The sequence below is a fragment of the Panthera tigris genome, chromosome F2, assembly GCF_018350195.1.
Source record: "Panthera tigris isolate Pti1 chromosome F2, P.tigris_Pti1_mat1.1, whole genome shotgun sequence".
NCBI classification, from domain to species: Eukaryota; Metazoa; Chordata; class Mammalia; order Carnivora; family Felidae; genus Panthera; species Panthera tigris.
The window spans coordinates 71,292,252-71,317,084 of NC_056676.1; the positions used below are offsets into that span (position 1 = coordinate 71,292,252).

General features: G+C 37.2%; 1 protein-coding gene across 9 annotated transcripts in view; it reads right to left on the minus strand.

Annotated features, from left to right (window-relative positions):
• Positions 1-24,833, minus strand: part of CYRIB (CYFIP related Rac1 interactor B) — a 133,176-nt gene that overhangs the window by 18,420 nt on the left and 89,923 nt on the right. For 3 of the 9 annotated variants that reach the window (XM_007076850.3, XM_042973597.1, XM_042973598.1), the window contains 3 exons: positions 12,681-12,763; positions 5,849-5,970; positions 875-980 (listed from right to left, as the gene is read on the minus strand). In XM_007076850.3, coding sequence (XP_007076912.1) covers positions 875-980; positions 5,849-5,970; positions 12,681-12,753 — 301 coding nt within the window. In that variant the 5' untranslated portion in view covers positions 12,754-12,763. Of the gene's footprint in view, positions 1-874; positions 981-5,848; positions 5,971-12,680; positions 12,764-13,687; positions 16,713-24,833 lie in introns of those variants that run through there. The other 6 variants (XM_042973600.1, XM_042973599.1, XM_042973593.1 and 3 more) reach the window with 4 other exon arrangements.

Genomic DNA, 24,833 nt, shown 5'->3' on the forward strand with positions numbered 1-24,833 from the left:
CGGACACAGTGGCCGAGTAGCTAACACGAAGGTACAGAGAGCAAGATATAAACTACCAGGAAGTGCTAGGGACCTACTGCAAGCTGGAAAGCACAGCCCTAAACTAGCGAACACAGAGATCGCTCCAGCTGACTGAGATGCAGACTGACCGATTCTTGCCTCAGCTACTGGTTTTTCCTGAGGCAACTGGAGATTTAAAAACAACAACAACAAAACACAGAACCCAAATAATTACCATTTTTGCTCCTGGCAACTTATGTCTTTCAAATCATTCCAGCAGCTAACTAAATCTTCCCTGCTCTGCCTCCTCTTTCTCCAAGAAACTGGGACTCCAATTTTGCTTACTTACTGAATGGAAGGCACAATTCTGACCTCTGAATAATTTTTCCCAAGCAAGGGAGAAAGCGAATGATTTCCAATGCTTTCCCCTAGGTAACTTTGGGCATCTCATCAGCTTCCTATTTCTTATGTTGTACACTTTTAGAAACATGAACTGATCATAAGCAGCAATGATTTTAAGAACACAAAAACCTAAATAACCCAAAGGGCCTGAGGATTAGTTCCCACTTATGGGAAAGGATTTGCTGTAGGGAGAAATTCTACCAAGTGGTTTCTCATACTAGGATGCTTTAGGCTACACAAAATTCAGACATTTTCCTTGTGGAAGTTATAATTTGTGGAGGGAAATGGCCTACATAAATTAAAGAGCTGAGTTGACAGGGATGAGATCATGCTGTAATCTTACAGTCTAACAAGAGTGCTGTACCTACGTAGCAAACAAATTCAGTGACGTGAACATAAAATACTACATAACTCCTTATTAATAAACGTCTTTTTCACTAGGGAAGTCATAATTACAAAACTTTCAACTTACCTAACCTCTGAGAAAATTCATAAAATTTCTTTAATTTGCCTACTAGTGGAACAACTGCGCCCCAAGCCTTCTCCTGCAACTTCTCATCTGCTGGATGCTGGATCGCCTTCAAAATCCAAAGAATAAAAATAGTTAGATCTTTAAAAATCACAACGATCTTATTTTCAAATGAAAATACAGGTTTCAGGAAACAGAGGAAGCCCTGGTATACGCGATAAAATAGGACCAGTCTTTCAAACCATTAGGCAATCTTTCTTGAATACAGAGGGTTACTCTCAAAGAAATGTATTTTCTTGCTTTCATCTTTCTTTTGCTTACAGGTGCTTTTCTTAATCCTCTATGGAACTTAATGCTTTTTTCAACAATCTGGCTTGCTCTCTCCAACGTCTTCAAACAAGCTAAACACACTATCTGAAAGTTGAAACTCATAATCAAGATGGCGGGTATGGCGGGGAGGCCCTTCTTTTTTTTTTTTTTTTTTTTCAACGTTTATTTTATTTTTGGGACAGAGAGAGACAGAGCATGAACGGGGGAGGGGCAGAGAGAGAGGGAGACACAGAATCGGAAACAGGCTCCAGGCTCCGAGCCGTCAGCCCAGAGCCCGACGCGGGGCTCGAACTCACGGACCGTGAGATCGTGACCTGGCTGAAGTCGGACGCTTAACCGACTGCGCCACCCAGGCGCCCCAGAGGCCCTTCTTATAAACACTATCAGGAGGTACTGACATGTTTAGATTTCCCCAAGGCACGAGTACTCTGACTCCATCCACACTAAACTGAAAAACAAGAAAGCAAAATAAAATGGAAACCAGAGAGATTTACGGAATGCTCTGAATAAGCTACAAACTAAATAAACAGGCCATGTATTATTTACACAGTGTACTTTATCTGCTTGCCACTATATTCAAATTTTCTTGATTTAAAAAAAAAAAAATTTTTTTTTAACATTTATTTTTGAAAGACAGAGCATGAGCAGGGGAGGGACAGAGAGAGAAGGAGACACAGAATCCGAAGCCGACTCCAGGCTCTAAGCTGTCAGCACAGAGCCCAATGCTGGGCTTGAACCCACAAACGGTAAGACCATGACCTGAGCCAAAGTCGGATGCTCAACCGACTGAGCGACCCAGGCGTCCCTTGATTTTTTAAATACAAAATGTTTTTAAATGATATTCAAACACGACAGGATTCTGAAGTGAATCCTATTTATGTGACTACCTAGAAATATTTGAAGGAAATCTGACATTACACGTTAACAATACTGATTTCACGTTAATAGGAATATTCCAAAAGGACTGTGATACTACTCTCACATATATGAGGAAGTTCTATAAGCCTCGAGCCCCATCTTAGCAATGTTTTGTATCAAGTGGTACAACTTTATTGTTCAAGAAATAAGCAAACAGATAAAAATTAAAAGTTGTTTTTCTTCTGTTGAGAAGCCTATCTAACTTTTCTTGCAAGGATCTAAAAATTATTTTCAAAATATTAAACTCATTCTCATAATATCAAAACACACAGGCAAACGTCACCCACTTTCACAACTGAGGGAGTTAAAGACTTCCCCTGACCCTGTCCTGCCTGGATTTAGAAGTGGACACTGGCTGCTCTTTTAGGACAACATGTTATGGTTCTCGTAATTCTGATTCCTTCTCCTTTCACATGGTTTCACTGCTGTTAGGCAACATTTTTGGTACAGCACCCAGTACGGCCCAACACAGAGAAGGACACTTTGTAAATGGCAATGGTGAGATTGTCATGTAGCGGATATTATAACTCTCATTTTCAGAATTGTTAAAACTGGTATAGATATATCAAAACATTAGCGGAGAGCTCTTATTTCCCTCTCTAATAGTGGTTTACCCTGGAGAATGAGCTTTGTGTATTTAACAGAGTCTACATTAAATCAAATTTTATTCTGTTTCAGTCATGTTTAATAAAATACTATTTAAGCAAAGATATATCTAACTCCACATCCTCAGTATAGGTTTTTACATTTCACCTTCCACTTTAATACTCCTGCACCAGATACTCACATTGCAGAAAATATTATCTGAAAGACTAAGTTATCTGGTGCAAGAGTACAAATAATTTTGATAGATCTTATTTTTACACACTGCCAAACTGACCTCCAAAAAGGCATTTTATAATAGCACTTGCATTAAGACTCCTGTTCCTTCGTAAACCAACCAGTACTGAGCTTTTAACAACTTAGCATCATATACAATAAAACTGCTTGAGAGCAGTATGCATTATCAGTAAATGTGAACATTTTTCTATAGACTGTGCTCTTTTATAGGTAGAATAGTTGTTTATTTAAGTCTTCATATTGACAGTTACCTAGTTACATCTGTTCTTTGTATATTTGTATATTGGTACAATCAGCTTTTATTTGTACCTTCCTTTCTTAAATTGTTTTTCTATTATTCAGAAATACATTCTGCTTATAGACTTAAACCCAAACATCAATATGCATTCCTCAGTGAAAATTTCTTCAAATGCCTGAATGGTTAAACACTTAGCCTAAATCTACAGATTTAAATGCTGTTTTTAAGAGTTTTCTAGCTTACATATTTTATATCTATTTACTTATTTCTCTGTCCTTACTTCCTTTACCAAGGAATGAAATGAAGGTACCTTTGTACTAAGTCAAAAGGCCTGGTCAGGTGAATTTCTTACCATTACTGATTATTCTCCCCTTTTCTTTTACTATTCTTCAAGTGTTATTTTTCTATATAAACTTTTTTCTTCTTTTTTTTTTTTTTAACTTTGCAACATTTATCTACTTTCCCACCTGACCAATCATGGGATGCCACAAGTGCACTGAACGTGGCTTCGGCACTGAACTGAGTGACTATAATGTCTTATGGAGAACCCCAACCTTTGGTCACAGCATTTAGGGCTCCTGGTTTCACATCCCCACAAGTTCTCTTTGAAATGGCTTATATAGAAGCTTTTCTATCATTTTACCCTCTTCCAAAAAATTACAACTGCATTCAGTTAAGTTGACATATACATTACAATAAGTCAATATAAAGACTCTGGGGGGGAAAAAACTTTCATTGTAGTGAGCCTTTCCACACAGAAGCAGAGTAACCCTTCACTTGGCAAGTTTAAAAAAAAAAAAAAAAATCCTAAGGGTTTTAACCTTAAAAACAGGTAATGGTCTATATTAAATAGGTAATGGTCTGTATCTCTATAGCAAATGAGATGTTTTTTCTTTATTGTTCATAGGTGACAACTATAACCAGCTGATCAGAATTCAATCATAAAACAAACTTTTAAGAAATCTAATGATATAATACTGAACAATTAAAAATAATCTGTAGCACTAATAATCAACAAGGAGAAACATTTTTAGAGCAACTTGTGAACTGTTGTGACCTATAGGGAAGAAATTAATTTCTCATTAGTTAATTTAAGATCGTGTTTAATCATTTGAACATTTCATAAATGTTTGATTTTTCAAAATATGTTCAAATGTTTAGAACTTGAATTTCACAGAAATGGTTACATGCCTTCACTTATTGAAATCTTAAGGTTTCACTTAAGCTAATGATATTGGCGAGATTAGTCTAAGCTTTTGTATTTCTTTCTTCAACAGTTACTAACTGCTTACTAAGCACTGTGTTAGGTGCTGATGACACAAAAATTAGTAATAAACCAGGTTTATCCTCCTCAAGCTGGAGGTGGTAGTGGAGTCATAAACTTTACGTTTCAATGGTCTTTTCAAAAAGAAATGATTACCATGAAAGAAACGTGTGCACAGCACTAGGGCAACAGAGTAAGGGGGAAGTAACTGCTGGGATGTGAAGGAAGGAAAGTGTACATGTGCAAGACATTCAGGCAACAAACAGTCCAGTGCATGAGAGGTAAAAAACAGAATTCACGTTAATCTGTAATTTCCCTCAGCTAATGATATTACCAACAGCTAATCTAAACCAGAAACCCTGGAATCATTTGTAACCCCCCTTTCTCCCTCATATTAACCATCCAAAAGCCAAAAACCTGTGGCCCCTTAGCCCGAAACATTTCTTGAATTGTTTCCTGGTGCCTGCATTTAATTCTGCCTTCACTAATACTCCAAGTATCATTAGACAAATGGAGTTGGATGTGGACCGTCAACCCAGCGTCAGACTGCTCCTTGACAACCTCTGTGCACTGTTGGTTATACCCAAGAATAACAGAAGCAGAAGGGTGGGAAAAAATGAAGAAACAGAGCTATGTCTTCAAGAAATACAGATAAGGGCCCAGAGGCCAGGGAGTTTCTTTGGGTGGTACAGGGCACCTGATTATGTGTATACTCTGATGGGAAGAAGTCAAGCAGAAACCAGAAACACAAAAGATCTAATTAAGAGAAGGAATAATTAATAAAGTTCCAAGAGGAGGACGCAGAACAAAGGCGGAGAAATAAATCTTGGTAACAAGTAGAGACACAGCTTCTTCAGAGAAACAGAAGAAGTGGAGTAAGAGATAGATGGATAGAAACCTAGATAAGTTCAGAGGCTCACGAGAAGCAAGCTGAGACCACACCAAATATTTGCTTCATGGTGTGAAGTCATCAGACAGAGCTGGGGGAGTCCAGACCACAAGGATGATAGCAGCTTTCTCCTAAGAAGCATGGGAGGAAGGAAAACAACAGACCGGCAGGACAAAAGGCTACAGAAAGTTACATTCTCTCCTCTTCTCAAAAAGAAAAGTATAAATAGTCCCCATTGGATACTGTAAATTTCAGGTGGAAGAGCAACCAAAAAATAAACAAAATTTTAATATACAGAAATTATGTATTTATACAACATTGTTTTCCTTTTTACCCTTGTATCAATACAACCACTTTTGAAATAATGCAAGTGATCTTCCTTTAAATGTAACACTTAATATGCAATAGAGAATTTGAAAGTATATACAAAACAACAGAGATTAAGAAGAGGGACGTAGTGAATTTTAGTTTATCGGAAAATGTCTCAACATGCTTTACCTCTCGTATTTCATGGCCAGCTCCTCTGTATGACTGCAGATCTTCCAAGATACCTTCTGCATCTTTTAACACTACATTCACCTGATTATAAATTTCCTTCTCAGACTCTGTAGGCTGGGCATCTAAATAGCAGGAAAGCACAAAAAAATTTACAGTCACATGATTTTTTTTTTTTTTTTTTAGTACATGTATAACTCTAAACAATGAAGAATCTCAATTTCTAAAGATGCCTAACATTTTATTCAATGTTAACTTCACACTTCTTAGAAAAGACTGGTAATTTTTTTCATACTTCTACATTTGAATAATTAGCCTCAAGTTTGTAAATATCACAAAGGAGCAAGGAAACATCAAACATTATTATTTAAAGTTACAAATCATGGCTTGGTATGTATCGTAATCATTACCGATGACTGTGAATGCATGAATAATGATTTACTTTACTCCGACAGAAATGCAAGGTCTACTAATCTATCTTGTTCATCTCCAGCTTAAGACTCCCAACTATTTTCCTACAAAGTTCATTTTAATGACTAAGTTTTGATATGAAAAATTAAAAACTATTTTAAAAGAATAGTAGTTAGATGCTCTCCTTTTCTACAGACCACTTTAAATTCTGTGCCAATGAACTTCTGTGCTGATGAGCACAAGGTCAAGAGTCCTGTGCAGAGGAGTTCAACTTATGACATTGCTCCAGAACGAGTAGGCTGCTGAAAACCAGACACTTTCAGCTGCAAAGCTGTTACTGAAATTTTGAAATACGAAATCAAAAGCTGACTCCCCCCATTCTTGGGGCTGAGTGAGAGAAAAATGAAGGGAGAATTACAGTCATAAAAAGCATAATCAGGAACACAAACATATGGGCATTTCCACCACCTGTGGTGTCAGCCACAGAACATATGCTAATAGATGACTAAATCTGGATTTCTCTCTGCTAAACTCAAAGTAACAGAAATCCTGTTTTTAATAACTTGGTCATTTGTTTCTCTAAGGAGGAATAAATCTTTTTTTATTTAATACTTGGTGTTTTGTTTTGTTTTTTTTTTTTTTTTTTTTTTTGCTTGGAGAAAAATGGGCAATCTGTGAAACTGAGTTTCTCATAAATCATTCCAATTAGACCATGTTCAATGCTACAGTTAAGGCATGAAGCACTGAAAATGATAAACACCGTGATTAACATGTTTTAGAGAGGAACTGTGCTGGCTGAATTCCTCCACACAAACATTTTTCTTCCGGGGAAAGGGGAGGCAGACCAAATCGATAGTATGAATGGAGAGCATTTCTGAGAACTCCCTTTTGTCTACCACTTGTGAAACTACTACTTAGACTTCTCTGCACCCACTTCACCTCCCCACAAATATACAATGTCTTTCTTTCTTTCCTTAGAAAAGTTAAAGAAACTTAGTTCACACTTAAAACTAGGGAGTCCACATGCCCAATAACTGTAACGTATTTATTTTGCACATGGGCAAGTCAGAATTCAATTCCACCTCTTAAAACCTGCCAACTAGTCAAAATACACCAGTTTTTTTTTTTTAAATCAACAGAGTATCAAATTTTAACTTCAACATACTCAAAAAGTACAGCAACAATAATAGAGTATCATTCACGTGCAAAGCTAACTTAAGAATTTGTGTTCTCATATCTTGCCTTATTTTCCAAATCTCCTCTAAAAAATCATCTACTTTTTTAATAAAAATACTGTGACAAAATAGTTACACAAGAGGAGCCAAATTAAAAATACTCTGTGTACAAAGTCATAGAGGGATTACTAGGAGCAAATACTGATATTGCAGCTAAATGGTTTTTTTAAAAATCAGGGTTTGTCATTTAGCTGAAGTAATTTTCACATTTAGCCAGACCATAATCTCCAAAGTAACAGACACACACTTAAAAAAAAAAAAAAAAAAAAAAAAAAAAAAAAAAAAAGCACACCTCACAACTTTTATACTTACACCAGATGCAATAGGGAAAAATACTTTTCTTACATGCAAAACAGCAGTGTTATACTTTTTCATATGGAATTGTGAAACCACAGACATAACATCAATAGTAGACACAGATCATCATTTTACTTCATGAAGTGGGAATTCATGACAAAGGACAATATTTTGACTGTTATATATCAAAAGAGATTTGTCAAGTTTGAAAATACTGAACTGTATTTTTGGTATGGTGACTAGAAGTTAACAGAAAAATGTAACACTGAGACTTACATACAAAAGAAACATTATCAAGTAGATTTAAGTAGACCTTGGAAGTGGTTAATAATTATTAAAAGTGTAGTAAGTACCAAGAAATTTAAAAATAAAGGAGAAGATTCCAGTTCCCCCAAGGGTGGAAAAAATACCCAGCACCACACTGATTAAACACTGTTTAGACTATCACAGGAAAGTCACATTTATAATTTTGAAAGCTGCTGCAGACTGCTGTAGATATGAAGACAAACAAAATAGCAGACAGGTAATAAGCACCACGTTACTGATAGCAAGTCATGCAAAAAGGTGGGAGAAAGACTATAAAAATAAAGCTTTTTTTTTCAAAAAATGGTATCATATAATGCAACCAAGACTTGTCACTTTGATTTTTCATGGCAAAGAATGAAACACTGTATTACCTAGAGAAAAATCTACCACTTAACCAGCTAACAAAAGGACAAAATAAAGTATCAACTACTGGGAGTAGGAGTAGTGATCAGTCACCACCAGGCTAAGTTTTAAAAGGCTGTTCAAGGGAATGGAAAGCATGTTTTAGTCGCTCTCATTGTTTGCAGGTAAAATTAAGTATTGCAACAATTTTGTACCACTTTCCTATTAAGGAGTCACTGAAAATAACTGCTGAAACTCGATCTGTTCTGGGACAAAGGGGGCAAAGAGCAGCTATAGAAGAAAAATAACAAAAAGCAAATCGCGTAAAAATTGCAATTGTGACACGGAGTCGTTCTGCTTTGGTCTTGCCCTCAATCATGCGGTAATATTTACGATCTGTCTCCAGAAGTCTCATCGAGGCAGGGACCTCGGTGCACAGTGCATACACTGTATACAGCAGGTAAACTCAGTACCCAGCAGATTTTCTGTAACACATTATTTGGTGAAAGAATGAGAAGGTACAGAGATATAAATACACCTCCAGCATAAGTTAAAGGAAGCTATAATGCATTTTTACCTCTGTACAAATATAATCCTACATCATTTTAGAAAAATAAATCTAAAAAAAATGCCAGAATAAAGATATCCCAAAATACAGGGCAAAAGCAACTGAAAATATGCAAGAGGTAAAATGGGAAAATAAAGTTAGACTACAAGAGTGGATATCAGTAGTTTTACAAGATTGCGGGGGACAAGTCACACAAAAGACACGAGAATTAGAGGAAATGTATGACTAAATGGAAAGGCACTTTAACAAAGAATCAGAGAAAGTAAGACTCTATTCCTCATTTATAGGCCACCACCTGTTTACTCTATTTTGGTCTACCTGGAGATAAGTAAATCGAGTTAAGTAACAAATACTAAACTTCTACCATTTATAAAGCATTATGTGAAGGTTGGAGAGGGACATAAAAATAAATAAAAGACCCTCTTCACCCGAGAACCACAATTTAATGAATATATACAGTGGTTATTCAGGCTAAAGATCTGTCATTAGAAACAGCTCTTAATGTCATGATAAAATAAGAAATTCCAAAAACCAGAAGAGGCTACACAGCCCCCAATTCAATGCTCTTTTATATACTGCCATTAGCATAACTGCTGCCAAAATTCATGAGGCAGTTCTGGGCTTGTATCTTAATTGAACCATTATTCTTAAAATAAAATCATACAGGTATAATTTCGGAAAAAGGCCCTCTTTCTAGTACACCTCAAGGGTAGATAACAATGTCTCACTGAACACAGAAATGTCACCTCATGCCTTAAGACCTTTGTAGATGCTGTTCCTTCTCACTACAGTGTCCTTCCACTACCTTGCCCTGAAACATTCTAACTCACCCTCCCACAACCCAACTCAAAGGTCACCATCAGAAAGTCTTCCATGACGTCCAAACTACTCGCTGCTAGGTACGGTTAATTCCTTGTGATCTACACCTTGAATGTAATTATGTAAATGAAATTATCAGTTTGCATTTCTAACTTACTAGACTGAGAACTCCCCAAAGGCAGGGGTTATATCTTAGTTATCTCTGCATCCCAATCTACTGGCTGGCACACAGGGGGCAAGCCTTAAATGTGGAACTGAAGTGGAAACCCGTACATGTACCTGCATGCATGTAAATTAAAGGAGTAATGACTTACAGACATCTTCATTTTGTAAACTACAGGATTCCATCAGATGTTTTATATGCACAAGAATACTTAATGTGTACACAACTTGATGCAAAATATCAGTATATCTATCCGTATGGAATTATTTCTGTAAGTTGCCCAACCATAGAAATGCAGTGAGCCAGATTTACTCACTGTAAATCTAGATTTATTACTCGCTGTAAATAGATTTATTATTATACTATTCCATCATCCTGAGTGATGGAATGATGGAACAGTATAATAATAAAGTCAAATTACTCCCGTAACCTGAACATTATCGTTCAACCTGGAACAATGTAACACCAAATATTCTACTTAATAAAAGAACGTGGCTTTATTCTCAGTAATCGCCAGGAACTGGCAAGTCAATTGTGTTGACAATTCTTAGTCTGGCCTACAACTGTTGAAGAGAGGACCCATGTGATGGGCTAAAAAGTCCCTAAAATAGTCTAATGATAAGATCAATTTTTACAAATGCATATTTCCAAAAAGAAGAAAATACGCAAATAGATGAAAGATAAAATTGACTAAGAGAACTCTAATGTTGGAATCAAAAGAAAACATATTTAAAAATCTAGATAAGAAGTAACAACAGGCAAACTCTGGCCTCAAATACAGAATACCAGTAAGTGTCAAACAAAAAGTTCTACACTGGCTGATAAAGGCAACAAATATCACCTTTTACTTTACATCTGCCTTTAACAAGTTAACACTTTACCCATAGTTCTTCATTATTGCTTATTTTCCCCCTGGTGGTGTTAGCAATTTTAACGTTCTCCTGCTACTAAATTAGCTATTAAATTTTAAGGATAATGGTCCAAACCCCCAAAGACTAGAAAACCAAGACCAAATAATATTTACAATACTACTCATCTTTAAAATATTTAAAATTCATGCTTCTCACTTGACCAAAACATGATGCTAGGTTTATAAAAAGATCAAGTGCCAAGTCTTGAACAAGATCTTGACCATATCAAAGCCAAGATTCTGCAAATGTAAGGAATTCGAGACAGAATAAAAAGGAGACAGAATAGCAGAAAAATACACAAGACCAGTTTGAAACAGATGCAGATAAACTAAAATACAGCTCTAATGTAAGTCGCCTCGTCTGAAAGAAGAATCTTCAAGTCAGCAATCTGCTTAACATCCCCAAGCTGATTAAAATTCATGCTGAACATGCACTTAAATCGGCATTGTTAAATTGTTGAGAAGGGTCAAGAAAACTAACCTTCATTTAATAACATCTTCCCCTAAAAACCCAACAATTTAATATGGTCCTGATATTGACATTATTCTTTGCTAGCCTGTACGCAGGACCCAAACTGTAACAGAACATCTACAGGAATGTAATAAAAGTAAAAGAACATATCAGAGACCACAAATTATTCCATGAAATGGAGGTAAGCTGCAAACTGATGTGTTCCTACCAACTGTCCTGGTTTAAAGAAAAAATATTTAAATGATTCACAAAGTAGAATGAACTGTGTAGTAGCACATAAACTAAAGTGAAGTTGATGGAGAATGCAATGACTCTCTGGGGATAGATTTTAAGGGATTTGTTTTTAAAACCAGAAAAGGTCTTAAATTTTAAGTATTTAAAAATCTGTTCAAATGTTTTAATTTCAGATGAAAATGCCCGGGATCACACGACTTATAACTTTCTATCTCTTCACCCTTTCCTAACAATTTTCTAATAACGTAAGTTAAAACAGCAACATTCACACTGAAACAACCAATTTGATATCATTGTTCTCAATTAGACAACCAGATAAGCTAAAGCGATACAGACAGCCAAAAAGCAAAAGCTTTCCAACATGCACAGGGGTCAATGACACTTACCTGCCACTCTTAGACCATATTACAATAGGTCATGCAACATAAAACAAACAGAAGGCAAATTACTTAAAGGTCTGTGAACCCATTATTTTTCTTTTTATTTAGAGTTAGAACAAAAATGAATTCCTGAAATAAATACATATAATGAGTTTAACTTTTCAAATTATCTGTAAAGATTAAATAATTAAGGTTCACACTTACCTTTTAATATTATGCCCAAATTACTGAGCTTTGAATGGCCTTCATGAACAGATTTGTATTTAAAATACTTCAATAGATACATAGAATGATTAAAACCTAGTCAATTTTTCTCAGCTGCAACAAATTTTTCCCCAAATATGGCTTCTATTAACAAATCTCAAAGTAGCATTTGTCCTTTCCACCACAATTTTTTCATACAAATGTTTTCATCGGAGTATCTCAAATGTTTTCAGTAGAGATCTCCAATTATAAAATAATGTCCAACCAGGAGATAGGACTCTCTCACAAAACTTCAAGTGAAAACATTTTACTACAATGCAATCTATAAAATATGATTTCCAGTTCTAGAAGGCACCAGAAATTTTACTCAAACAATTCATAGCTCAGTCATGCAAAGCAGTTAAAAAGATGGCAAAGTGGAAACATTCGTTTAGTGCAGGACAGACGCAGTCTACGGCAGGCAAAGAGAAATAGATAGAAAATCATCTTCTCACTTTCAAAATCAAGGAAAAAATTTGGCCCCTGCTCAAGGTCTGTGCATGTCAAAACTTTAAGAAGATTCCCCATGTTAAGGTACCTGTCAAGACAAGAATGAGAAAAGAGAAAATATCCCTTTATAAAAAAGAACATCTGAAATTTATTAAAAAAAAAAAAAAAAAAAAAAGTAACAGGGAAAATGTTCATTAGGCCATGAATTCGTCCTTCAGGGTTGCCCAGACTGTGCTCTGGCAAACAGCAAACCGGGTTCTCAAGGTGTTGGTATGTAGGACCTAGAGGTGAAATGTGGTTTTCCTGCACACAATGGCACGACTGTTGCTCTACTTCTTCTCAAAATTCTCCCAAGACAAGTTTCATTAATGGCCTTATAATGAAAAATTCTTTAAGTATTCCAATAGTGCTAGTATTCTGAAAAAGAAATTTCTTATCAAGAATCATTCACACATAATCTTGTTTAATATTGCACTGAAACAACAATTTATCTCAAAGCCAAATATTAAGTGTTTTGGCCACAGCTCACCTTTGCATTTCATCTTAACACAGAATATTCAACTTACTTCCTGCATGCCATTAAATAATGCATATATTTCTAACCAAATTTGGATTATTTATAAATTTGTGGAAGTTGTTTAAAGTATTGATTCTGGATATGCAGCACGATTCTGGTTTTTTATAAAATTATCAGAGGATTCTGAGCAAACGTTGCTGGGCGTAGTCACCAAGGCATACTATTAGAATGTTCATCATAAGGCTGCTTGCTTCATGGACTAATGAAAGGACAGCACTGGCTACAGACTCAACATGATTTTAGCAAATGAAAAACTAAAGAATTATACATATGATGGTGATGTTTGCCTACGACTGAGAAAAAAATCATGCAAACTTTGTTTGATCCCCATATCTTATTAACAAATATTCGGGCCAGCCTTCACTGCGGTGTGAATATAGTTCATCTTTCACCTTTACCATTATGCACCAGCTGTGAAGGGCTAAAGAGACTTACTTTCAAAGTCCAAGAAAAAATGTGCTGCATTGTGGTCTATGTCCCTGGTTAGCACCTTAATGAGATTACCCATGCCAGCAAACCTAAAAATAAAAATGGCAACATCATTTAGTTCCAGTAAAAAAAATTTTAAGCAGAGGCCTGGGATTCGGCAAAGGCTGGCTTGCTCATAATTACCAACAGGTGCAGGTTTATATACTTCTGGCATTGAAAATTTGGAACAACAAAAGCACATTTGGCTCTGAGTTTGTAACTCTTGTCCCTCTTTTCCACATATCAAAAAAGTGACATAAAGCAAGATTGGAAAAAAGATTAGATTTTTTTACATATTACTTGCAATATTTACATTTGATTAATATCTATGCTAGTGTTACTCCTTTAAAATGTTTGAGGCATACATTCTCAATTTAAATTAACATCAAAAATAGATCTCTCAAATAAGTAAAGACTGAGACCATTATTTTTAAATAATAAGGATAGTTTCCTTCTTGCAAAATTAAACCCTAATGAGAATACTAGGAAGATGGCATTCAAACCACATTTAACCATTAAAGACTAAAGGAAGTTATCAATTGATGACCCATTTAAAAATTTTTACCACACATAAACCAGTATTTCTTACATCTTCTATACTCCTAAGGTTAATCAGACTTTTCACTGTTTCACTCACAGGCTGATAATTCAACAGTATCAACTATATACAACCATATGAAGTACGTCACTTGGAAGTTAACACAGCAAACAAGCAAAATGGAGCCAGCAAACATCATCACAACTTAGTAAGTTTGCAGAGGATGAACAGTAAAAATAAGGCATTGGCATAAATCTTGTACCAAAATTTGCCATGACTCAGGGAGGATGAAGGTGGAAGGAGGTGTCAGGAACATCCAGGAAACCAAGTTGAAACCTTGAAGTTGCAGTAACTCTAGGGAAGGCAGACTATGAGATCACAGGCACCCCACATCCTCCCCTCTCCAAGTTTCAATATGTTTTCTCCAAATATTAACTGTTGGCAAGTATGAATGAAATGAAAACATAAAAGTAACAATTAATCAATGAATCAACATTGATTGTAATTAATCAACATTTAATCAATGAAAGAAGACATCTTATTATTCACCCCCATTATAAAAAAATTTGAAAAGAGTTAGGACTTTCAGCCACCTGTGTGGTCCATTCCCCTCTTCCTCCACCTACTACTCCCTGGGCAATGGCAGGGGTACCTAACTTTAAGCTTCCCAAAGAGGAAGTAACAGCATATGCATAACAGTTACTTGCTTTAAAGGTCAAAGTGTGGCACAGGGACACACACACTTCTTAGAAAGTATTAAAATGTATTCACAAGTGTTAAATTCACAAATGTTAAAATGTATTCATAAATATGATAAATACTGAAAAGTCCTCTCTCTTTTAAAACAATATTCCTCCAATGGGAGAGGTCAGAATCTATCTTATTTTTGATATTAAAATCCTTATTACACAGAATTTCATTGGAAAGATTTTGTACAATGTCTTACACAGATGGATAAACTGAGGTTAAAGCTAAGAGGAAACAGTTCATCTTAAATACCTTATACACTGTAAAAAAGTTTAACTCTAAGCTTTTATACACGGAAAGTACAAGCATTTTTCCAAAATCATCACATCTAAATAAGATCTCACACTGGTTACCAAATTTACTCAAGAGTTACTTTTTTCCTTTGAAACCATTTGGAAATAGTATATCTCACAGCTTAAATTTATGGAATATTTGTTTCCAAACATATATAAATTCCCTACCAAGAACTAAGAGCAGATATACAAAGAATTACCTAATGGTATCAAAACTTCAACTACAGATGGGAAATAAGCATAAGAAAGAAGTGTAATGTCTCTAAGAGGAAAAAGGCATCACGCCGTCTGGTGGTTAAGAGTGTACTCTATGGAATGAAACCAGAATTCCAACTCCAGCTGACAAGCTGCCTGACCTTGAGGATGCTAATTAATCTTTCTGGGACTCATTTTCTTCAACAGTAAAATATACAAATCAGAGTAACTATTTTAAAGGGTTATGAGAACTCAATGAGATTAACCCCTGACTTCTTAGCACAGTGTCTGGCACACAAAATGCCCAATAAATGCTGGCTGTTGTTGTCACTGTAACCTGAAAATCACAAACTAACTCTCAAAAAATAAGAGCTCTACTTCTTTAATACAAACCAGAGTCAAGTTATTAATGAATTTCAATGTAATAAATCAGAGTAAATAACAAAGCCCAAGTTTAGTCCATTTTTGCCAAGAAATATCCTATGAGATCATCATCAGGTACAGGGAGGAAGGGAGATTAGGTTTCCTTACCTTTTTACTTGTATGCATAGTCGATCCTCAAGGAAAATAATCAAAATTGGCCAAGTTTGTCTGCTCCGTTTTCCCACATCTCCCTCTGTAAACTTCTTCCACTATTTGGTCCTTCTTTCAAGGCACCCTAGCCTAATGTGACCCTAAACTGCTCAAAGTGCATCGTACTTGGTCCTGACCTATTCATTCTCCACAAGTACTCAAAAATCTAGAATTTCTTACCTTTTCATCCCAAACACAGACACTTAGTTTGAAAATGGCCCAGCGTATCTGGTACAGGTTTCTTAACCCCAGCACTATTAACATTTGGGGATGAATAATTCTTTTGCGGAGAAGGGTCTGTCTCATACTACAGGACGTTTAGCAACATCCTGGGCCTATTTGTACTAGAGGCCACCAGTAACCCAACACACTAGTTGTGACAACCAAAAATGACTCAAGAGATTGCCAAATGTCCCCAAGAAGAATCATCCCTGGTTGAGAACCACTGATGTGGTACAACTGTGGTCCAAGGCAGAAAGTCTCCTTACCATACAACACTCAGGGTAGATCTGGTACCCAAAGCACATTGTATGTGTCTCTTTGAACAAAAACTCATGGAATTTGGGGAGCCAGCCTGGCTCAACTGGAGGAGCATGCAACTCTTGATCCTGGGGTGATGAGTTCAAGCCCTGTGTTGGGTGTACAGAGTACTTAAATAAATAATTTTTAAAAGAAAAATTTTTTAACGTTTATTTAAACGTTAAATAAGGGAGACAGAGCATGGGTAGATGAGGGGCGGAGAGGGAGACAGAGAATCCGAACCAGGCTCCAGTCTCTGCTGAGCTGTCAGCACAGAGCCTGATGCAGGGCTCAAACTCACGAACTGTGAGATCATGACCTGAGCTGAAGTCAGACACTCAACCAGCTGAGCCACCCAAACATCCCAAAATAAATAACTTCTTTTAAAACTCACAGAATTTTTCAAAGATCTGAAAACAGTTCACCATAACACTATCAGTTGTCATATCTTTTTAATAATGATAAACAAATTAAAACCATATCCCTGTCTGGCATAGTTTAACTCTTTAGGCAAAAACACAACAAAAAGTCCCCATCATCCTCTGACTGCAGCAAATATGAGAAGGTAGCTAACTGTCAACCTGTCAGCTCTGGTAGGCACCAGATGGCGTGGGTCCAAACTCCAGCTCTGCCACTGCCTTCCAAGCTTTGCAACTGTAGTCAAGTTTCCTAATTTCTCCGTGCCTCATCTGCAAACTGTGCATAGTATGAATGTCCACTGCAGAAGGTTCCTAAAATCATTAAATGGGTTAACAGAAGCAAAAACATTCAGTGACTATGCTTGGCAATCTCTCTGCTGCAGAACCCATGGAACGTGTGTGGCAGCCCTATTTCCTGCCACACAGGAAGCCAGTCTGTCACAAAAGGATAAAGCCAGCATGCACTAGAGAAAAGTGTCCCAAGGTCCTCAAGTCATTGATTTCTATCTCTACTTGTCCCTGAATTCTAGCTGCCATTTCCCTCAGTTTAGCTGCTGGATTTTCCTCTGGTTTTACGATATCCTAAGTTCTTTCAATCAATTTCCTTTTGTACCTGTTTAGTTGAGGTGGGTTTCCATCATTTACATCTAAAAAAGTTCTAATAACATTTCTAAGTTTCAGATTAACAAATGAATGTGACAAAGAGATACTAAAAGATATAAAAGATTTTTCAGATTATATAAAACTTGGGCCAAAACATTTGATATACTTCAGAAGCACAATTTCAAAGTAAATAATGAATATAATTTAAAATAATAATCTGTAAATCTTACAACATCTGAATTTAGAAGGAAAAATCTAAAGATTCTCTCTCAAATTACTTGTATCGTAATCCCTGGATTAAACTAAATATTATAAGCATTTAATAAAAAGCTAAAAAGAAATTTAACACACAGACACCAGATCCAGCCAGATCCAGGTTACTTCAAGTGTTCACAGTATTTCTGGTAAAATTCTGCGACTAGGAGCCTTTATGTTACAGGTCTGCTTCAAAGTTCGTGAATTATCTGGAAAGGAACTTGCTCTTCTGGGCCTAAAGTCTGTGTAATGTATTTTTGAGCTCATGAAAGGCACTTAATAAATACATTAGATCATTTTCCCGTAAAACATTTGAAAAGAAGTTTCTTTAATTAGAGAAGCCAACAGAAACACAACTGTATGTTAATACACTATCGCCTCCCTTTCTACAAAATTCCTAAGAGATGTTGTTGCTTCATTTACCCTTTTGAGCTCAGGGGGGCTTTAAAATGCTCTCTTCTGCCTAGAATGCTAGTTGCAAAGATTTTCCCATGGCTGGCTTTTTTTTTTTTTTTTTTTTTTTTTTTCCCCATTCTTCAGGCCCCTCAAATTCCCCTCTTCGGACTAGTTTTTGTCTGCCATCTTTTTGCATAGAAGTTTACCACTACATCTCATTACCTTCTATCACATCACCTAACTTCTTCCTTCTGCATACTGAACACAATCTGAATTACTCTATTCGCTTAGTGTCAGTCTCCTTCACGTCCACTTTATAAACTTCGTATACCTGGGTGAGGGATGAGAAAAAAGAAAAGCTCACAAATGTACTGCTTAGCATGCCTATAAATGAGGATTTCTTCAATTTGGCATTGTTAACATTTAAACCACAGAATTCTTTGCCGTGGGGCTGTCCTGGGCACTGTAGGATGTGGAGCAGCATTGAAGGCCTCTACGCACTAGATAACTGGTATCACCCCAGCACCCGGTTGTAATAACCAACAATACCTCCAGATGTTGCCAAATACCTCCTGGGGGCAGAATTGCCCCAGTGAAGAACCTCTACTTTAAACGTATGGCCACTAACATGAAGCACAGCCTCAGTTCCGCCCCATAATCCTACTATGCATCTCCAATCAACCTACTCTCCCACTTGACCAGGTGACCGTTCCACAAGGCTTTATTTTTCATCTCAAACCTCTAACAATCTATCCTCTGTCCTCACATGCAAGACATGACCTCACTACATTGTTTACAGAAAAAAGAAAGAAAATCATCTACTGTTCTTTCTACCACCCTTTCTTCATCAATAACCAGTCTACCCTCCGCACCTGTTCCTGAGACACAACCTGGTTCTACAAGGCTTCATGTCTCCTCTACATCATTTTGCCTGTCCTCCTTTTTTTATTCATTTATTTTTAAGTTTGCTTATTTATTTTTTGAGTGAAAGCAAGCAGGGGAGGGGCTGGGAGACAGGGAGAGAGAGATTCATTCCCACACAGGCTCCGCACCGTCAGTGTAGAGCCCGACGGGGCTTGAACTCATGAACTATGAGATCATGACCTGAGCCGAAATCAAGAGTTGGATGCTTTACTGACTGAGCCACCCAGGTGCACCCTTGCCTGTCGTTACAGCAAGAACTTGCCATGTAAGCTACCTATAGTTATTGCCTTCTACTTTTTATCTCCCACTCTTTCAGCTCATTCCAATCTGGCTTTTATTCCCACCAATACAAAGAAGCTGGTCCCTGTCAAGGTCACAGAAACCTGCATCCGGCTAAATCCAAAGGGCAATTCTCACACTTCAACTTACTAGATCTCTTAATAGCCTTTGACCCAGTCTGTCACACGTCTTCCTGAAATACTTTCTTCGTCTAACATTTAGAACAACCCATTTTTCCTGAGTTTCTTTCGTACTTTATGGCTTTTCTTTTTCCATCCCTCTCCCTTTGACATCGGTAGTTACTTCTATCTGAAACAAAACAAAAACTTACCTTGACTGTGCTTCCCTCACCAGTTCCCACCCTACCCCTTGCTTCTTTTTGCAACAGAATTCCTCAAGAGAGTGGCTTGCACTCATCATCTTGTATCTCTCTCCATCTCTGTTAAGCCCCCTCTCTCCAACCTGGCTTCTGCCCAACCATACACCAACAAAACTGTTCTGGCAAGGCCATCAAATGAACCGCATGTTACTCATCCCAATAGTCCATTCTCAAGACCTCACCTTACTTCCTCTGTCAGCACCGCCTGACATAACTGACTCTCCCTCCTCCTCCTCCTCAGTACACTTTTCTCATCAGTTTAAAAGACACCCCATCTTACCTCGTTCGCTGCTATTCTAGCCTTCTTCTTGCCACCATCACCTCTTGTCAGGATTACTTCAAAAGCCTGCTTCTACTTTTGCGTCCTATTACGATCTGTTTTTGTTACAAGAGGCAAAGCAATCTCTTAAAAATATAAATCAACCACATACCTTCTCTGCTCAAAAACATGCAATGGCTTACTGACACACTCAGAATAAAATCCAAACTTCTTACGAGGCCCTACAAAACCCTACATGATCTGTCCGACGTCCTCTGGCCTCACCTCCCATTGTTCTTCACAACAGCCTGTTGCCGTTTCTCTAACGCAAGAAGATTTCTCTCCTTTGGAGGCTCTGTACCTTTTTCCCTAGCTGGAACGTTCTGTCCACGGACCTTCAAGCGACAAACTACCATACTTCACTGAGGTCCCCGCTTAATTAGACCACCTCAGAGAGGCCTTCCTTGACTAGCCCATCTGTAATATGGCTTCCTCTTCCCAAACCCGTGTTTATCACCAACCATACGTCTATCACGTATTTCTACCTTTATCTACTTGCTGCCTGCACTGCAAGGTGCACTTTTAAGAAGGCAGGGGATCTGCTGTATACACCACTCTACCCCCAGCACCTGGAACAACGCTCGGGGATGTTGTAGGTAGTACAGACATTTGATGAATGAATGAATGACTGCAAAAACACAGAAAACTAAAAATCTGTGAAGTTTCAGAAGTGTTCCAAGAAGGGGAGAGGAAAAAGCAAAATAAATACAACTGAAAACTGACAAGAAAAGAAAAGGCCTGGGAATTTAGAAAGAGCACATGTTTTCCTAGTCAGATCAATGAAGTCTGTCTCTCACTCTCTCAGTAAAAGCCAGTAGGCTTCTGTGCAACTAATAAGAATTTTTGAAACGTTAAATATCAGAGAAATAAAGTGGTAGGAGTATACAGGAGTATCCAGAAAGTCTACAGTATGCCCAAATAACAAAGCATAAACATAATATCCTTCCAGAACCATAAATATGGCTCCAAAGTAAAAATGGAGACCAGCCTATATCATAGTTCTCATCTTTGGAAAATTGAGGAGCATTTGTAACATTAAAGGAAAAGGAAAAAAAAAAAAAAAAAGCTTGGAAAATGTGGGTTTAAGTATTTAGTTTCCTTTTTAAACCATTAAGTCTTCCCCCAAAAGTCCTACTTGGGAATTCTTCAAATCTGAGAAAGAATTAAAAACAAGAGTGTCAATCCTGCTCTGTCAAAATTTTACAAGGAGGACAAACTCCAATATCAGCCCAACATCCATTTTCATCGTCAACACAGATAAGTGAAAAAAGAACACAAAGAAATATGATAAAGTAGAGAAAAAGGAGATACTGAAAAACATACTTTGTTCTCTCTAAAAAAAACTGCACAACAGATTTTATAAGAATGCTTTAAAAGAATTCCATATCTTCCAATTTACAGTGACTAAAAGTGTGTGAATGGGGAAAAACTTATCAAACAGTAACTATAAACTGCCAACCACTTCTAGTGTTGAAGACGAAGAACTTCTTGTATTTACCCAAGCTCTGAATCCCAGGCAAAAAGGTCTTCGAGAAAATACAGTACTATAAAATGGTGCTGAATCATATTCTGTTGTGCATAAAAACATTATTTAATATTACATATGCTATTTCTCTGTATCATCAAGACATTTAGATCTGTAGAAACAACGGGAAGCCTTTAAAATTGACAAGATAGTGGGTTAATGTGGAATTCAGCCACACTTCGGCTTTGTCTGCCAAGAAATTTCTGGTTCTCATAAAACATGTACCACGAATTTAAAGAAATATTAACAGAATGGAAAATCAGTAATGAAAAATATGGTCAAATTTTCACTGACAATGGCACACATATGATGAATGCAGGCCAAGAGTAGCTAAGGAATCCCAAACTTGAGCTTTGTTCACACTCTTCAGCTGTGTGTTCAGAAACTAATTATAACACCATATAACAAAATATATTTTGCATAAGCAAAAATATAGTAAATCATTTTCATAATTCTCCAAAAACAAACCACCAGATATACAGGAGACTGGGGAGTTGTTTTGTCATACACTCAATCAAGCACCTAAGTTTATGTTAAAAAAAAATCTAACATTAGAAAAAAATTAATATTGCACTCTGAATAACACTGCCAACAGAAACAAAATTACTAATAAGCAATGGTTCTTTCAGATAAAGTAATTCACCTGCTGGAACCCGTTTAAACAATAACTAAATTGTCAGGCTCTTACAGAGTAATTACAAAATAGGAGAGTAATTACTAACTACTAATTACAAAAATATAGGACATATGCTGGAATGATCCTTCTAATCAATCCACTAAATAGAAAACGTTACAATTAGGTGAATGCAAAGTTGAAAGGCAGGTAGAAATTCACAGTTTTGCTATCCTGCAAGTCAGTTACCAAACTCCAATGCCAGATTTCTGGATCTAAGGTTTAATGACAAACATTTCTCAAGTGATTGCATAAAGCAGCAAGTATAAGCTAAAATAGCAGACTTCAAAAAATTTCAAATGGTATCAACAATCTCACTTTGCACATCTGCTTCTAAAAATATGCAGGCACCATCCCCTTCAAATACTGCACCAAGTCTTGCTTGCACAACTCCTTCTATGAAACGACATCACCATTTGAAAGCAAATGTTGATTTAATATTGCAAACGAACAGTAGTGACTCCAGGAGTAATCTAGCAGTTGACAACAGTAGAAGAACAAAATATTTTCAGTATGTCAAACTTTAAAACTCTGTTAAAATTAGTTAACATCGTAATAATTAACATTTTGATAAATTTTTGATTAATATATGCCAGATGTGTGTTTTATGATGATTTTTGGCTTTGGCTTTCGCTGAACCTTATTGGCCAAACATGTATTTAGTGCATCTACAATAAAAGCATACAAAGTAAATCTTCAACACAGCACAGAGTAAATATCCAATAAACACCTACTGAATTAATTTAAGAACTGTAAACAGGTGAGATCCAGTGGCATTTCTTTATTTGAAGGATCAGTTAGGTACACAATAATTTAAAGGAGAGTTATAATCACAATTCCTTCTTAGCTTCTAACACGGCTGCAACTCACATTAGGAACACAGCGGTTGATTGTACTGGTGGGAAACCAATGGTTAGCTGAGTGCCATCAAAATGGAGAGAAAAAACAACTCAAACGAACCTAACGATAAAGCATCTATAATAATTATCCTGACATTATACTATCTGCTCTACTGACTGCACTACAAATGCACATCACACCGGAACCGTCTCGGACCTTTGTCTCCCGATTTCTTTCTTTCCCCCCTTCTCTCCAACAAGACAAGCTGCTAAACAGGTTCGTTCATTGTTCTAGCACAATGATGATGTCTGAGCAACAGATATTTGTTCGATAAATGGCAAAGCCAAGACTTCCCTTTTTCTCTTGTCCCTGTTGTGTTCTGATCTTTACGTGGTAAACATGTTTAAGCAGAACCTAAGCTCCCAGGACTTCAGCCCTCTCCCACTCCTGGTTCTACCACACTTGATAAAATATGTAGACTGAGCAGTCCCTCTGGGACTCTGTATTCACAGGGTTTTTCCCTATCACTTGTATTCCTAAGACCATCTGAGCATGAGCAATCCAAGAACTCAAATTGTGAAAGCATGAAAACAGTGGCCCTGTACTTAAATCAACAAAGACATATGAATACTGTGTAGTCAAAAAGGTTGACTGTGACAGTTAATTTACTCTCACCCCCAAGCCCATCCTTCTATAATCTGCTTTTAATGTTACGACTAAGAAGCTGAAGACTGTATTTCTTAGACTACTTTGTTACCTGGCTTCTCACTGGGCCCCATCAGCTATAAGGAAATTGGAAGGTGGGAAGAAAGAAGGTCCTTCTTTTGGGGCACCTGGCTAGCTCAATCAGAAGAGCATGCGACTCTTGATCTCAGGGTCCTGTGTTCAAGCCCCACGTTGGGTAGATTACTTAAATAAAACTAAAAAAAGAAGGTTTCTCTTTTGTTTCTCAAGTTCTGTCAGCATTTCCTGTCATCAAAAGCTCCGTATGGCTCTAGGCTCTAGCTTCCTGGGGAATGCCTTACAGTGCCTGGCCCCCTCCAAGAGGTCTGAGCTTCCAGCCTTATGGAGTTCCTCCTTCAAGCTCCAAAATTCTGCCTAACCTACCTTGTCCCTTCTTTTCCCCCAGCTCCAGAACCGACAGTTGCTTCCTGTGGGTACCATTAATATCTTAGTTACCTCATGTAACTTAATACATATTTGGTCTTTACCGCCCCCTCCCCCATGCCTAACCTAGAGCTCCTAAATCCCCTGGAACTTCGGGAGTGACAGAAGCATCTCTTATTTTAATGAGTCCCCCAGACAGCTTTAAGACTAGGGCTGGATGCCAGAAAGACAAGGTATACTCAGGTTTCAGCCTTATCTCCTGACCTCTGGTGAGGGGAGAGGGACTGGAGATTGGATTGATCACCAATGGCCAATGATTTATAATCAGTCATGCCTACATAATGGGACCTCCATTAAAACCCCTAAATCATGGAGTCTGAGGAAGTTCCAAGCTAGTAAACGCATCCACACGGGAAGGAAACATACTCCAACTGCACGGGGACAGAAGCCCCCATGTTCAGGGCACTTCCAGACCTCATCCTATGTACCTCTTCGCCTGGCTGTTCATTTGTTCCCTTTATAAAGTCCT